The sequence below is a fragment of the Rhinopithecus bieti genome, unplaced genomic scaffold, assembly GCF_001698545.2.
Source record: "Rhinopithecus bieti isolate Rb0 unplaced genomic scaffold, ASM169854v2 scaffold_10589, whole genome shotgun sequence".
NCBI classification, from domain to species: domain Eukaryota; kingdom Metazoa; phylum Chordata; class Mammalia; order Primates; family Cercopithecidae; genus Rhinopithecus; species Rhinopithecus bieti.
The window spans coordinates 3,732,653-3,746,815 of NW_016807065.1; the positions used below are offsets into that span (position 1 = coordinate 3,732,653).

The 14,163-nt window shown below is 53.6% G+C and overlaps 1 protein-coding gene across 1 annotated transcript; it reads left to right on the top strand.

The window, feature by feature from the left end:
- The first annotated feature begins 211 nt into the window (after window positions 1–211).
- Window positions 212–7,895, top strand: TUBB4A (tubulin beta 4A class IVa). The gene is made up of 4 exons (XM_017880023.1): window positions 212–635; window positions 1,166–1,274; window positions 1,392–1,502; window positions 5,977–7,895. The coding sequence occupies exons 1-4, from the start codon at window positions 579–581 to the stop codon at window positions 7,032–7,034; spliced, it is 1,335 nt and encodes a 444-aa protein (XP_017735512.1). The 5' UTR covers window positions 212–578; the 3' UTR covers window positions 7,035–7,895.
- The last annotated feature ends 6,268 nt before the right edge of the window (window positions 7,896–14,163 follow it).

Below are 14,163 nucleotides of genomic sequence, written 5' to 3' on the forward strand. Positions count from 1 at the left end.
GCCCCGGAGCCCCCAGCCCAGCCCCACTGGGAGGGCTCGCGGTTAATGCAAGGATTCTGGCGAATACGGTCTAAATAGAATGAGAAGAGGGACTGCGGACCGAGAAACTGAGGCAAGGCCTGGGGCAGGAAGGTGGAGGCTAAGAGGGAGGGGCAGGACTTCTCAGATGCCTGTTTACCAGGCGCTCCCCTCCCTTCCTCCGCCCAATTTCTGCGGGTGGTCAAGCCTGGCTGGGGGCTGGGAAGGTGGAGACGGCGCTGATGGCGCCCTAAGGGGCCTCACCCACAAGGCAGGGGTCGGAGCACGTGGGGTCCCGGACGTCTCGAGGGGGGCCGCTGGGGAGCGAGGTCCCTGCACCACCTCCCCCCACCCCAGCCCCCTCTATCATCCCGGGGCGGGACCAAGGGGCGGAGCGGGAGGGTGACCGGCCGTGACGCGTGCCCCGCCCGCTCATATAGCTGCTCCCGGGGGCGCAGGGACCGTGCTCCGCCGTCTCCGCCGCATCTTCCACCCGCGCCGCCGCCGCAGCTCCCCGCGCTCGCGCCACCGCCGCCGCGTCCACCCTCAGCGCCACCGCCATGCGGGAGATCGTGCACCTGCAGGCCGGCCAGTGCGGCAACCAGATCGGGGCCAAGGTGCGCGGGGGACGGGGCCCGGGAAGGAGGCAGCGACCCCGGGGAGCGGCGCGGGGTCGGTCCCCGGAGCACCCCCCAACCTGGGAGCCTTTGGAGAGGAATGAGGTCCCCAGGAGGCCAGCGCGCCCCAGGGGCCGTGGGGGAAGGGTCGCGGGGTGGGGGTGGCAGGGCCAGGCTGGGAACAAAGAGGCTGCGGAGAGTGGGAGCCAGCCTTCTGTCCGCCTGTCACAGCTGGGCCCACAGCTGGGCCACTGTCCCCTCCTCACGCACAAAGAACCCCCATGCCTCCCCCGGGCTGCAGCCTGGGTGCGCTGGCACCAGCCGGCCCCGCTGGGTGCTGACTCGGCTGCACCCCGCCCCCACCGCTCCTTCTTGCTGCCTCATCCTCGCCCCGACACCATGCCTCTAAGTCCCCGTTCACCTTGCTGGGGGAGAGGTGGCAGCTAGGGAGGTAGTTGGGGGCTGGCGGTACTCTTCCGCCTGGCCACCGGCTTCCCCTCTCTCAACTCTTCGACCACCTCTCTCTCTAGTTTTGGGAGGTTATCAGTGACGAACATGGCATCGACCCCACAGGCACATACCATGGGGACAGTGACCTGCAACTGGAGAGGATCAATGTGTACTACAACGAGGCCACAGGTAGGGCGAAGGAGGCACCTTCCAGGTGGGGAGGGGCAGCTGGGAGGGAACAGGATGCTACCGGGCGCCTGTGGTTCCTGGCATGCACGAAACTGCCCTCCATCTGTTTCCCTGCAGGAGGGAATTATGTCCCCAGAGCGGTGCTGGTGGACCTGGAACCAGGCACCATGGACTCCGTCCGTTCCGGCCCCTTCGGTCAGATCTTTCGGCCGGACAACTTCGTGTTTGGTGAGTCCCCCAGCAGGGAGCAGAGGCTGGAAAACCTCCTTATTCCTGCTAACACCACTGAGTCAACAGCCACCACCGGAGCCCACAGACCAGAGAGGGGTTGGACAGGGCACCAATCACCAGCCCTGCACAGGGCTGTGATGGGGGACGCTTGGGCCACTGTGAGAGCCCTGGAGAGGGTGGATACAGAGAGGGGTTCAGGGAAGGCTTCCTGGAGGAGGTGGCATTTTAATTCAACAGTCTGAACCGGAACCAGACTGCCTGGGTGCACATCCCAATTCTGCCACTTCATGCATTCAACAAATGGTGAGCACTTACTGCATACCAGGCCCTGTTCTAGAAGTTGGAGATACAGGGAAGAATCAAATAGAGCTCCCTCTCTGCCCCAGTGCAGCTCACATTCTGGTGGAAGGTGATAGGTCACAAAGGAGATAAGTAAGTAAAGCTCGGTCAGGGGTTGATTCAGATGGATAACTTAGGATGGGCTCCTCAGCCTTTCTGGGCCTCAAAATCCTCTTTTTTTTTTTTTTTTTTTTTTTTTTTTTTTTTTTTCAGACAAAGTCTGTCTGTCCTGCTGTCACCCAGGCTAGAGTGCAGTGGCATGATCGCGGCTCACTGTCGCCTCCACCTCAGTCTCCCAAGTAGTGGCATGATCGCGGCTCACCTGGTCCTCTTGCCTCAGTCTCCCAAGTAACTGGGACTACAGCGCACCACCACATCCAGCTAATTTTTTAGTCTTTGTAGAGAGGTGGGTCTCTGTATTGCCCAGGCTAGTCTCAAACTCCTGGACTCAAACGATCCACCCAACTCATTTGTGCTGGGATTACAAGCATGAGCCACTTTGCCCGGCCTCCTCGTCTTTAAAACAGGGATTTCACTGGGCATGGTGGCTCATGCCTGTAAACCCAGGACTTTGGGCTAAGTCAGGAGGAGAGCTTGAGGCCAGGAGTTCGAGGCCAGCCTGGGCACCATGGTGAGACCCCCCCCCCCCCCCGCCCCGTCTCTACAAAAAGAAAAAAATTCTAATTAGCTGAGTGAGGTGGTATGCACCTGCAGCCACAGCTACTCGTGAGGCTAAGGTAGGAGAAGCACTTGAGCCTGGGAGGTCGAGGCTGCCGTGACCTATGATGGTGCCACTGCACTCCAGCCTGAACGATGGCATAAGACCCCACCTCTAAAAAAGATCAAATAAAACAGGGATTATAAAATGCTAACTATTAGAATAGTGAGGCTTAGGGTGGGCACAGTGGCTCACACCTATAATCCCAGCACTTTGGGAGGCCGAGGTGGGTGGATCACCTGAGGTCGGGAGTTTGAGACCAGCCTGACCAACATGGAGAAACCCCATCTCTACTAAAAATAAAAAATTAGCCAGGCATGGTGGCGGATGCCTGTCATCCCAGCTACTCTGGAGGCTGAGGCAGGAGAATTGCTTGAACCCAGGAGGCGGAGGTTGTGGTGAGCCAAAATCAGGACACTGCACTCCAGCCTGGGCAAAAAAAAAAGTGAGGCCTAAAGCCTAAAAGAATTTAGAACAATGCCTGACACAGAGAAAGAGGTAAATAAGCATTTGTCATTGTTTTCATTACTATCTGCAGTCTAGAATGTGGGTAGGATTTGGACTAGCCAAAGGGCATTGAAGGGAGAAAAGATGTTGAAGACAGAGGGAACAGCATATGTGAAGACAGTGAGGCGTCCACACCCTGGGACAATCCTTCCAGGGAAGCTTTCATGGCTCCAGCTGGCTGCATGTCCCTACCCTGGCCTCAGGCCCTGGCTCCACCCGCCTCCAATACTCCCAGCATCTAAGATGTGCTAAATGCAGGACCTGTCCTACCTCTCTGAATCTTTTCCTCAACTTCACCTCTTGCTTCCATTTTACAGGTGAGAAAACAGGCACAGAGACAATAGGTCACATGCAGAAAGTCACACCGCAAGCCAGTGAGGCTGCCAGGAGCCAGAGGGTCTGACTACTAGGTCCACATTTTGTTTTGTTTTGTTTTTTGAGACGGAGTCTCCGTTGCCCAGGCTGGAGTGGGCAGTGGGAGTGCAGTGACGCAACCTCCACCTTCCCGATTCAAGCGATTCTCCTGCCTCCCGAGTAGCTGGGACTACAGGCACGTGCCACCACACCTAGCTAATTTTTTGTATTTTTAATAGAGACGGGGTTTCACCATGTTGGCCAGGCTAGTCTCGAACACCTGACCTCAGGTGATCCGCCTGCCTCTGCTTCCCAAAGTGCTGGGATTACAGGCGTGAGCAATCGCGCCTGGTCTGAGTCCACACTTTTAATGCTCCTCCCACCCCCTGGCCACCCAGAGACCACAGATTCTCTCGGCCCAACTGCAAGCCCTCTGTGGTCCTCCTGAAATCACTCACACCCTTTGGCCAATCTCATTTCATCTTGATTTCACCCGGCCATTTCCCAAGGACCTCTTATGGATCACGGTCACAGAACTGCATCATTATGTTTTGAAATCTTCCAACAGATCAGGGAGCGGAAGTCACTCGTCCAAGGTCACACAGTTTGTCTTGTCAGTCCCGAGAAGCTGGAGTCCAAACCACCAGGCTGGGGAGGAGGAGGGTGGGGGTGACCAGAGGTGGCTTCTCTGAGGATGTGGCATTGAGCTGAGACCTGAAGGAGGTGAGGAAAAAGTCATGTGAATACCTGGTGGGAAAGCCTAGGCAGCTGGAGCGACTAGTGCAAAGGCCCCAGGGCAGGACCACACCTGGAAAGTTGGAGAAACAACTGCGGCTGAAGCAGAGTGAGGGAGGGGATGGGACAGGTCCAGCAGGGCCTTGTGGCCTGCAGGGAGGATTTGGGCTTTGACCCCAAGGCAGGTGGGAGCCCTCGAGGGCTGTATGCAGAGGAGGGACAGGACTTAACTCAGGTGCTCTCAGGTGTCATCTTGTGGGTACTGTGGAAAGGACAGACTGGGGGATGAGGATAGGAGCCAGGGGACCAGGACAGAGGGAACTGAACTTATCCAGGAGGGCAATGCTGGAGCTGAACCAAGGTGGAGACAGACAAGGGGTGAAAGAAAATGTTAGCTGTTCACAGTAATACTGGCCAACTTTCTTTTTTTTTCTTTCGAGACAGAGTCTCGCTCTGTCGCCCAGGCTGGAGTGCAATGGCGCTATCTCAGCTCACTGCAAGCTCCACCTTCCAGGTTCACGCCATTCTCCTGCCTCAGCCTCCTGAGTAGCTGGGACTACAGGCGCCCACCACCACATCTGGCTAATTTCTTTCTGTTGTTAGTAGAGACGCGGTTTCACGTGTTAGCCAGGATGGTCTCGATCTCCTGACCTCATGATCTGCCAGCCTCAGCCTCCCAAAGTGCTGGGATTACAGGCGTGAGCCACCACGCCTGGCCAATATTCTAATACTGATTCTTTTCCTCATGGAGCTTGCATTCCACAGTGAGCTTATAGACAACACGATTAACAAGAAAACACAGGCCAAGTATGGTGGCTCACGCCTGTAATTGCAGCACTTTGGGAGGCCATGGCAGGTGGATTGCTCCAGCTCAGGAGTTCAAGACCAGCCTGGGCAACATGACGAAACCCCACCTCTACAAAAAAATAAAAATAAAAAAATTAGCCAGATCTGGTAGCATAAGCCTGTAGTCCCAGCTACTCAGAAGATTGAGGCAGGAGATCACTTGAACCTGGGAGGTCAAGGCTGCCGTGAGTCATGATTGCACCACTGTACTCCAGCCTGGGCAACATACCAAGACCTTGCCTGGAAATGATAATAATAATGTTAATTATTAATCTTTTTATTCTTGTTTGTTTATTTTAGAGACAGGGTCTTCCTCTGGCTCCCAGGCTGGAGTGCAGTGGTGTGATCATAGCTCACTGCAGCCTCCAACTCCTGGGCTCAAGCAATCTCCCACCTCAGCCTCCCTAGTAACTGGTACTATAGGCGTGCCACCACCATGACTGGCTAATTTGTGTATATATATATATTTTTTTAGAGACAGGGTCTCACTATGTTGCCCAGGCTGGTCTTGAACTGCTGAACTCAAGCAAAGCAATCCTCCCACCTCGGCCTCCCAGAGTGTTGGGATTATAGGCTTGAGCCACCATGCCCAGTCTTGGTTTTTTGGGGTTTTTTTTGTTGGTGGTGGTGGGGGGGGGGGGGCAGGAGGGTGTTTTGTGTGTGTGTTTTTGAGATGGAGTCTCACTCCGTCGCCCAGACTGGAGTGAAGTGGCTCGATCTCGGCTCACCGCAGCCTCCTCCCAGGTTCAAGCGTTTCTCTTGCCTCAGCCTCCCGAGTAGCTGGGACTACAGGCCCCTGCCACAACACCTGGCTAATTGTTATTATTTTTGATAGCTACTAGTATTCAACTGCTAGAATACTAGTAGTAGGAATACAACTACTAGTATTCCTCCAGGTGGTGGAGAGACAGGGTGGAGGCTGGGGGCTCCCCATAACTGCCTGCGCTTTGTCCCCTCCCCTTCCCTCTCCAGGCCAATCCGGAGCCGGCAACAACTGGGCAAAGGGGCACTACACGGAGGGCGCGGAGCTGGTGGACGCTGTCCTGGATGTAGTCCGGAAGGAGGCCGAGAGCTGCGACTGCCTTCAGGGCTTCCAGCTGACCCACTCGCTGGGAGGTGGCACGGGGTCTGGGATGGGCACGCTGCTCATCAGTAAGATCCGCGAGGAGTTCCCAGACCGCATCATGAACACCTTCAGTGTGGTGCCCTCGCCCAAAGTGTCGGACACGGTGGTGGAGCCCTACAACGCCACGCTGTCCGTGCACCAGCTGGTGGAGAATACGGATGAGACCTACTGCATCGATAACGAGGCGCTCTACGACATCTGCTTCCGCACCCTCAAGCTGACCACCCCCACCTACGGGGACCTCAACCACCTGGTGTCGGCCACCATGAGCGGGGTCACCACCTGCCTGCGCTTCCCGGGCCAGCTGAACGCCGACCTGCGCAAGCTGGCCGTCAACATGGTCCCCTTTCCTCGCCTGCACTTCTTCATGCCCGGCTTCGCGCCCCTGACCAGCCGGGGCAGCCAGCAGTACCGGGCCCTGACGGTGCCTGAGCTCACCCAGCAGATGTTCGATGCCAAGAACATGATGGCCGCGTGCGATCCGCGCCACGGCCGCTACCTGACCGTGGCCGCCGTGTTCCGGGGCCGCATGTCCATGAAGGAGGTGGACGAGCAGATGCTCAACGTGCAGAACAAGAACAGCAGCTACTTCGTGGAGTGGATCCCCAACAACGTGAAGACGGCCGTGTGCGACATCCCGCCCCGCGGCCTGAAGATGTCGGCCACCTTCATCGGCAACAGCACGGCCATCCAGGAGCTGTTCAAGCGCATCTCGGAGCAGTTCACGGCCATGTTCCGGCGCAAGGCCTTCCTGCACTGGTACACGGGCGAGGGCATGGACGAGATGGAGTTCACCGAGGCCGAGAGCAACATGAATGACCTGGTATCTGAGTACCAGCAGTACCAGGACGCCACGGCCGAGGAGGGCGAGTTCGAGGAGGAGGCGGAGGAGGAGGTGGCCTAGGCTGCTCCCCTGGCTTCCCATCTTTCCCCTTGAGGCTTCTGACCTTTGAACCCCCAGACCCCCCACCTCTGACCCCTGGAGCCCCACTTTCCCTCCAAGCCTGACTCCCCCCGACCCCAAGACTTGGCCCTGACCCTAACAATCCCTTTGGAGCTCGCTTTACTTCTGGCCACTTCATCTCCAACCCTGGCTCCCCTTTGACCCTTAGCCCTAATTGATCTTTGACCTTCTTGAGCTCTTCCAACCTTGACATTCCCAGGAGGAGCCCCGCTTCACCCTTCGGACTCTGGGAACACGCCTTTAACTTTGCGGGTCCTCCTTCACCCCGACCTCTGCTTCACCTTTGACCCCTGCCCCCCATGAATCCCATTTTACCTGTAGACTTAGAAGTTCTGGTTTATGTTTGACCCCTCCCTCTGAGCTGCACTTCACCTCTGACCTTGCCTCACCTTTAACCCCGTCACCTGAGCCCCAGCTCCTACCTCTGACCTCAACTTCTCTTTGACCTCTGAATCCCCTCTGACCCCAGCTTCTCTTTCACCCCCATGAGTCCCATTTTACCTCTACACCTGTAAGTCCTGGTTTGCACTGGACCCCTTCCTCCGAGCTGCAGTTCACCTTTGAACTTGCCTCACCTTTCACTCCCCACAGCCCCAGCTCCTACCTCTGACCCCAGCTTCTCCTGGCTCCCACCGGCCCCATATGCATCCTCCCTGCCTCACTCCCCTTAGCCCCTGCCGACCTGAGCTTATCTGGGAGAGAAACAAGGCCCGGTGCCTGTGAAGAAGAGAGGTTGCCCCTGCCCTCCCTTCCCGCTTCCCTGCCTTGCCCTCAATAAATGTAATTGATTGTTGTCCTGGATGTTTCTGCCGAATTCCTCTTGCCTCTCTTACAGCAAATGCCGGCTTTTCTCTACAGGATGGAGGAGGGTATCGATGACATCTCATCTCTGGGTGGGGAGGGATCAGACAGGCCAGGCTAGGCCACCCACTAATGCTGAGGTGTTGACTAAGCCATTTGCCCTCTCTGAGCCTCAGTCTTCCCACCTGTAAAATGGGATCATGCGTTTTTCCCCCAGGATCCTCTCACAGCTGTTACAGGAATAGGGTCCCGATCCAGACCCCAAGAGAGGGTTCTTGGACCTTACACAAGAAATAATTCAGGGCAAGTCCATAAAGTAAAAGCACATTTATTAAGAAAGTAAAGGAGCCGGGCACAGTGGCTCACACCTGTAATCCAACACTTTGGGAGGCCGAAGCAGGCGGATCACCTAAGGACAGGGGAGACCAACCTGATCAACACGGCAAAACCCCATCTCTACTAAAAATTAAAAAATTCGCCAGGTGGTGGGCGCTTGTAGTCTCAGGTACTCCAGAGACTGAGGCAGGAGAATCGCTTGAACCTGGGAGGCAGAGGGGTTGCAGTGAGCCAAGATCACGCCAGTGCACTCCTGCCTGGCAACAGTGACACTCCATCTCAAAAATAATAAAGGAGCCAGGTGCGGTGGCTCACACCTGTAACCCCAACACTTTGGAAGGCTGAGGTGGGCGGATCACCTGAGGCCAGGAGAGACCAGCCTGACCAACATGGTGAAACTCCATCTCTACTAAAAATACAAAAATTAGCTGGGCGTGGTGGCGGGCACCTGTAGTTCCAGCTACTTGGGAGGCTGAAGCAGGAAAATCACTTGAACCTGGGGGGCAGAGGTTGCAGTGAGCCAAGATCACACCACTGCACTCCAGCCTGGGGGACAGAGCAAGACTCTTTCAAAAAAAAAAATCAATAGCTACTCCATAGACAGAGCAGCCCCGAGAGCTGCTGGTTGCCCATTTTTATGGTTATTTCTTGATGATATGCTAAACGAGGGGTGGATTATTCATGTCTCCCTTTTTAGACCATAGAGGGCGTTGCCATGGCATCTGTAAACTGTCCTGGCACTGGTGGGAGTGCAGCACTGAGGACAACCAGAGGTCACTCTCGCAGCCATCTTGGTTTTGGTGGGTTTTGGCCGACTTCTTTATTGCAACCTGTTTTATCAGCAAGGTCTTGATGACCTGTATCTTATGCCGATCTCATGCTGTGACTTAGAATGCCTTAACAATCTGAGAATGCAGCCCAGTAGGTCTCAGGTCTCAGCCTCATTTTACCAAGCTCCTATTCAAGATGGAGTTGTTCTGGTTCACACGTCTCTGACACATCCACCCCGGAATTGTTCGTGAGGATTTGAGGAGATCTCAGGAGCACAGAGTGGGTGCTTGGTGGCAGAGGTACTGCTGTTCTCTGTGCAGCACCTTGCAAATATGGAAGGCAGGAAGGGGAATCTCTAGGGAAGGGTGCCAGGAAGATGGCAGCCTCAGCTGGCACCCAAGTGGCAATCCTGCCAGAGTAACAACACAGCTCACCCACATGAAGCTCTTCCGTGCGCCTGACTCATGCCTCATTTCATGCAAGCCTCACACCAACCCTGGAAGGCCGGAGCTTCTATCCCTTCCAAGCTAAGGTGTAGAGAGAGAAAAGCGTATCAGTTAGCTTTTGCTGTGTAACAAACAATCCCCCCAAAACTTAGTGGCTTAAGATAAAAACAGGTATTTATTTTGCTCCCAAATCTGTAATTTGAGCAAGGATTGGTGAGGCAGTTCATTTAGGCTCCCCATGACATCAGCCAGAGCATCTTAGCTGGAGGTAGAGGGATCTATTTCCAAGGTGACACACAACTGACTGGCCAGGTGGTGCCAATTATCAGCTGGGGGCTCAGCAGGAGTAAGGAGAACAAAGGCCTTAGTGTCTCTCCATGTAGGTCTCTCCATAGTCTGCTTGAGCTTCCTCACAACATGGCCACTGGGTTCCCCCACAGCAAACATCCCAAGAGAGCAGGACAGAAGTAAATGCAAAAGAAAAATGGATTGCATCTTTATGACCTAGCTTCAGAAGTCATACAGTGTCACTTATTCAGGACTCATCATCAAGGGAAGTCACTAAACCTTGTTCATATTCAAGGGGATGAGGTACAGACTCCAACTCTTTTCTTTTTGAGACAGGATCTCACTCTGTCACCCAGGCTAGAGTGCAGTGGTGTGATCATGGCTCATTGAAACCTCAAACTCCTGGGCTCAAGCGATCCTCCCTCCTCAGCCTCCAGAGTAGCTAGGACTACAGACATGTGCCCACCACATCTGGCTAACTTTTTCTTATTGTTAGTAGAGATTAGAGATAGGGTCTTACTATGTGGCCCAGGCTAGTCTCCTGCCTCAGCCTCCCAAAGTGCTGGGATTACAGACATGAGCCACCACACCTGGCCCATACTCCAGCTGTTTTATTTTGTTAGAGTTTCACCCTTGTCACCCAAGCTGGAGTGCAATGGCGCAATCTTGGTTCACTGCAACCTCCGCCTCCTGTGCTCAAGCAATTATCTAGCCTCAGCCTCCTGAGTAGCTGGGATTACAGGCACCCGCCACCACACCCAGCTAATTTTTGTGTTTTTAGTAGAGATGGGGTTTCACCATGTTGACCAGGCTGGTCTCAAACTCCTGACCTCAGGTGATCCACCCGCCTTGGCCTCCCAAAGTGCTGGGATTACAGGCATGTACCACCATGCCCGGCCCACACTCCAGCTCTTGATGGTAGAGTGGCAAGATTCTAGAAGAGCGTGTAGGGAGAGCAATAGAACCATGGCCATCTTTAGAAATTACAAATTTTTGGCCAGGTGTGGTGACTCACTCCTGTAATCCCAAAATTTGGGGTGGCCAAGGCAGGCAGATTACTTGAGTCCAGGAGTTTGAGTCCAGTTTGGGCAACATGGCAAAACCCTGTCTCTACAAAAAATACAAAATAATAATAACAACTGGCTATGGTGGTGCACACCTGTAGCCCCAGCTACTCAGCAGGCCAAGGTGGGAGAATCACTCAGGCCCAGGAGGTCAAGGCTGCAGTGGCTGAGCTGTAATTGCACCACTGCACTATAGCCTGGGTGACAGAGAGAGACACTGTGGGAGAAAAGGGAAGGGAAGGGAAGGGGGCTGGGCGTGGTGGCTCATGCCTATAATCCCAACACTTTGGGAGGCTGAGGCGGGCAGATCACAAGTTTAGGAGTTCAAGACCAGCCTGGCCAACATGGTAAAACCCTATCTCTACTACAGGTATAAAAAATTAGCTGAGCATGGTGGCACACACCTGTAATCCCAGCTACTCGGGAGGCTGAAGCAGGAGAATCGCTTGAACCTGGGAGGTGGAGGTTGCAGTGAGCTGAGATTGCACCATTGCACTCCAGCCTGGGTAACAGAGTGACACTCTGTCTTAAGAAAAAGAAAAGAAGGAACGAAAGAAAAGAAAGGAGGGAAGGAAAGAAAGAAGGAAGGAAATAAGAAGGCAGGAAGACAGGAAAGCAAGATGGAAAGAAGGAAGGAAGGAAGGAGGAAGGGAGGGAAGGAGGAAGGGAGGAAGGGAAGAAGGAAGGAAAAAAGGAAGGTAGGAATAAATTACAATTTGCCACACAAAGTCACTTGCCCATGGTCACATGGCTATTAAACAGCGAGCTGGAATTCAAACCCTACTAGTTGAACTCTAGAACCCTGACACGAGCAGCCGGAGTTCCTTGTGGGGACCATTCTAGGTATATTAAGCAGAAAAGAACTTAATACAAGAATTGATGGTGCTTGCGAAATCACTGGAAGACGCTGAGAGAGTGGGCCATAGGCTTCTCAAATTTTACTGTGCAAAAGAATCGGTAGAACAACTTGCTAAAGCACAGCTTCTTCAGTCCCACCCCCTCACAGTTTCAGATTCAGTAAGTAGGTCCGGGGTGGGGCCCAAGACTCCGCATTTTTAACCAGCTCTCAGGAGATGCTAAAGATGTGTGAATAAGACCACAGATCGAGCAGCCCCGGAGTAGGTAGGACCCTTGTGACACCACGAAAATGGGTCACCAAGGAGCAGCTCCCCTGTATAGGGAGAAAGGTGGAGAACAAAGAGGCAGTTACCAGAACTACGACCTCGAAATGGGTCCAACAAAGCACACAAATTCATGAAAATAAAATGTATAGCTCCACAATCCTGCTTCTCAGCAAGACATATGCACACGCCCACACTGCCTCGCTTCCACTTTCTAAATCTCTCATGAGCATTTCTCATTGGTAGAACCAATTCTGCATCCAAAAACGGAGCTGCAAAGGCATCTGGGAAATGTAGGGTTTGGAGGAGTTTTTTGCAGCCTGTGCATTAGGAAGACAAGCCAGGGGCAAGGGCAGGCGAGTGGGGATACGTGGAGAGCCAAGCAGTAATGTCCACCACTCTATGCTGGACCACCAGACCCAGGCTGGAGCCCCAGTCTTCTTGCTAGGCCCTGCAGCCAGGAGTAAGGAGAGGCATGAGGCAAGCAGCATGGACATCAGCCCACAGCAACTTCAGCAGGCCCAGCACAGCACAGCACTGGGTGGTAGACCAGCAATACAAAGGACTTAGGTAGCAGCATAGTGAATAGATCTGGGTTGGATTCCTCCTCCTTCTTTGCACAAGGCACTTAACTACTCAGAAGTATATAGACTTTTTATTTGCTTTTTTTTTCTTTAATTTTTTATTTATTTATTTATTTTTGAGACAGAGTTTCGCCCTTGTTGCCCAGGCTGGAGTGCAGTGGTGCGATCTCAGCTCACTGCAATCTCCGCCTCCCAGGTTCAAACGATTCTCCTGCCTCAGCCTCCCAAGTGGCTGGGATTACAGGCACCCACCGCCACACCTGGCTAATTTTTCTGTATTTTTGGTAGAGACGGGATTTCACCATGTTGGCCAGGGGCTGGTCTCGAACTCCTGACCTCAGGTGATCAGCCCGCCTTAGCCTCCCAAAGTGCTGAGATTAGGTGTGAACCACCGCACCCAGCCTGGTTTTTTGTTTGTTTGATTGTTTTGTTGTTTTAAATACAATTTCCCCAAACTTTGATGAGGCAGTTGCTTTCGAGGGGGTTCAATTTTTTTTTTTTTTTTTAAAAAAAATTTCCCCAAATTTTGAGGGGGCAGTTGTTTTTGGGGGGGTTTAATTTTTTTTTTTTTTTTTTTTTTTTTTTTTGAGTCTCCTTCTGTTACCTAAGCTGGAGCGCAGTGGCACAATCATGGCTCACTGCAGCCTCGACCTCCTGGACTCAAGTGATCCTCCCACCTCAGCCTCCCAAGTAGCTGGGACCACAGGCATGTGTCACCATGCCAGCTAGTGTTTCTGTAGAGATGGTATTTCACCATGATGCCCAGGCTGGTCTCCAGAGGCTGAGGTGGGAGGATCCCTGAGCTCAAGCAATCCACCCGCCGCGGCCTCCCAAAGTGACGGGATTACAAGAGCAAGCAACCACGTCCGGCCAAGTGTAAGTTTTTGTCTGTCTGTTTTTGAGACAGTCTCACTCTATTGCCAGGAGAGCAGTGGCATGATCACAATTCAGTTGCAGCCTTGACCTTCTGGACTCAAGTAGTCCTCCCACCTCAGCCTCCTGAGTAGTTGGAACTACAGGCATGCACCACCACACCCAGCTAATTTTTTAATTTTTTTTTTTTTTTTTTTTTTTTTTGAGATGGAGTCTGACTCTATCCCCCAGGCTGGAGGTGCCATGGCACGATCTCAGCTCACTGCAACCTCCACCTCCCAGGTTCAAGCGATTCTCCTGCCTCAGCCTCCCGAGTAGCTGTGATTATAGGCATGCGCCACCACATCTGGCTAATTTCTGTATTTTTAGTAGAGACGGGGTTTCACTATGTTGGCCAGACTGGTCTTGAACTGCTGGCCTCAGGGGATCCACCCACCTCAGCCTTCCAAAGTGTTGGGATTACAGGCATGAGCCGCCGCACCTGGCCTGCACCCAATTTTTTAGATTTTTTTTTTTTTTTTTTTTTTTTTTGAGACGGAGTCTCGCTCTGTCACCCAGGCTAGAGTGCAGTGACCGGATCTCAGCTCACTGCAAGCTCCGCCTCCCAGGTTTACGCCATTCTCCTGCCTCAGCCTCCCGAGTAGCTGGGACTACAGGCGCCCGCCACCTCGCCCGGCTAGTTTTTTGTATTTTTTAGTAGAGACGGGGTTTCACCGTGTTAGCCAGGATGGTCTCGATCTCCTGACCTCGTGATCCGCCCGTCTCGGCCTCCCAAAGTGCTGGGA

What these genes read in the sequence shown, in the direction of transcription:
- TUBB4A (XM_017880023.1), top strand. Translation starts at nt 579, where the DNA reads ATGCGGGAGATCGTGCACCTGCAGGCCGGCCAGTGCGGCAACCAGATC. An exon ending in GTACTACAACGAGGCCACAG is followed by an intron (nt 1,275 to 1,391) that starts GTAGGGCGAAGG and finishes GTTTCCCTGCAG; the next exon opens with GAGGGAATTATGTCCCCAGA. An exon ending in GCCGGACAACTTCGTGTTTG is followed by an intron (nt 1,503 to 5,976) that starts GTGAGTCCCCCA and finishes TTCCCTCTCCAG; the next exon opens with GCCAATCCGGAGCCGGCAAC.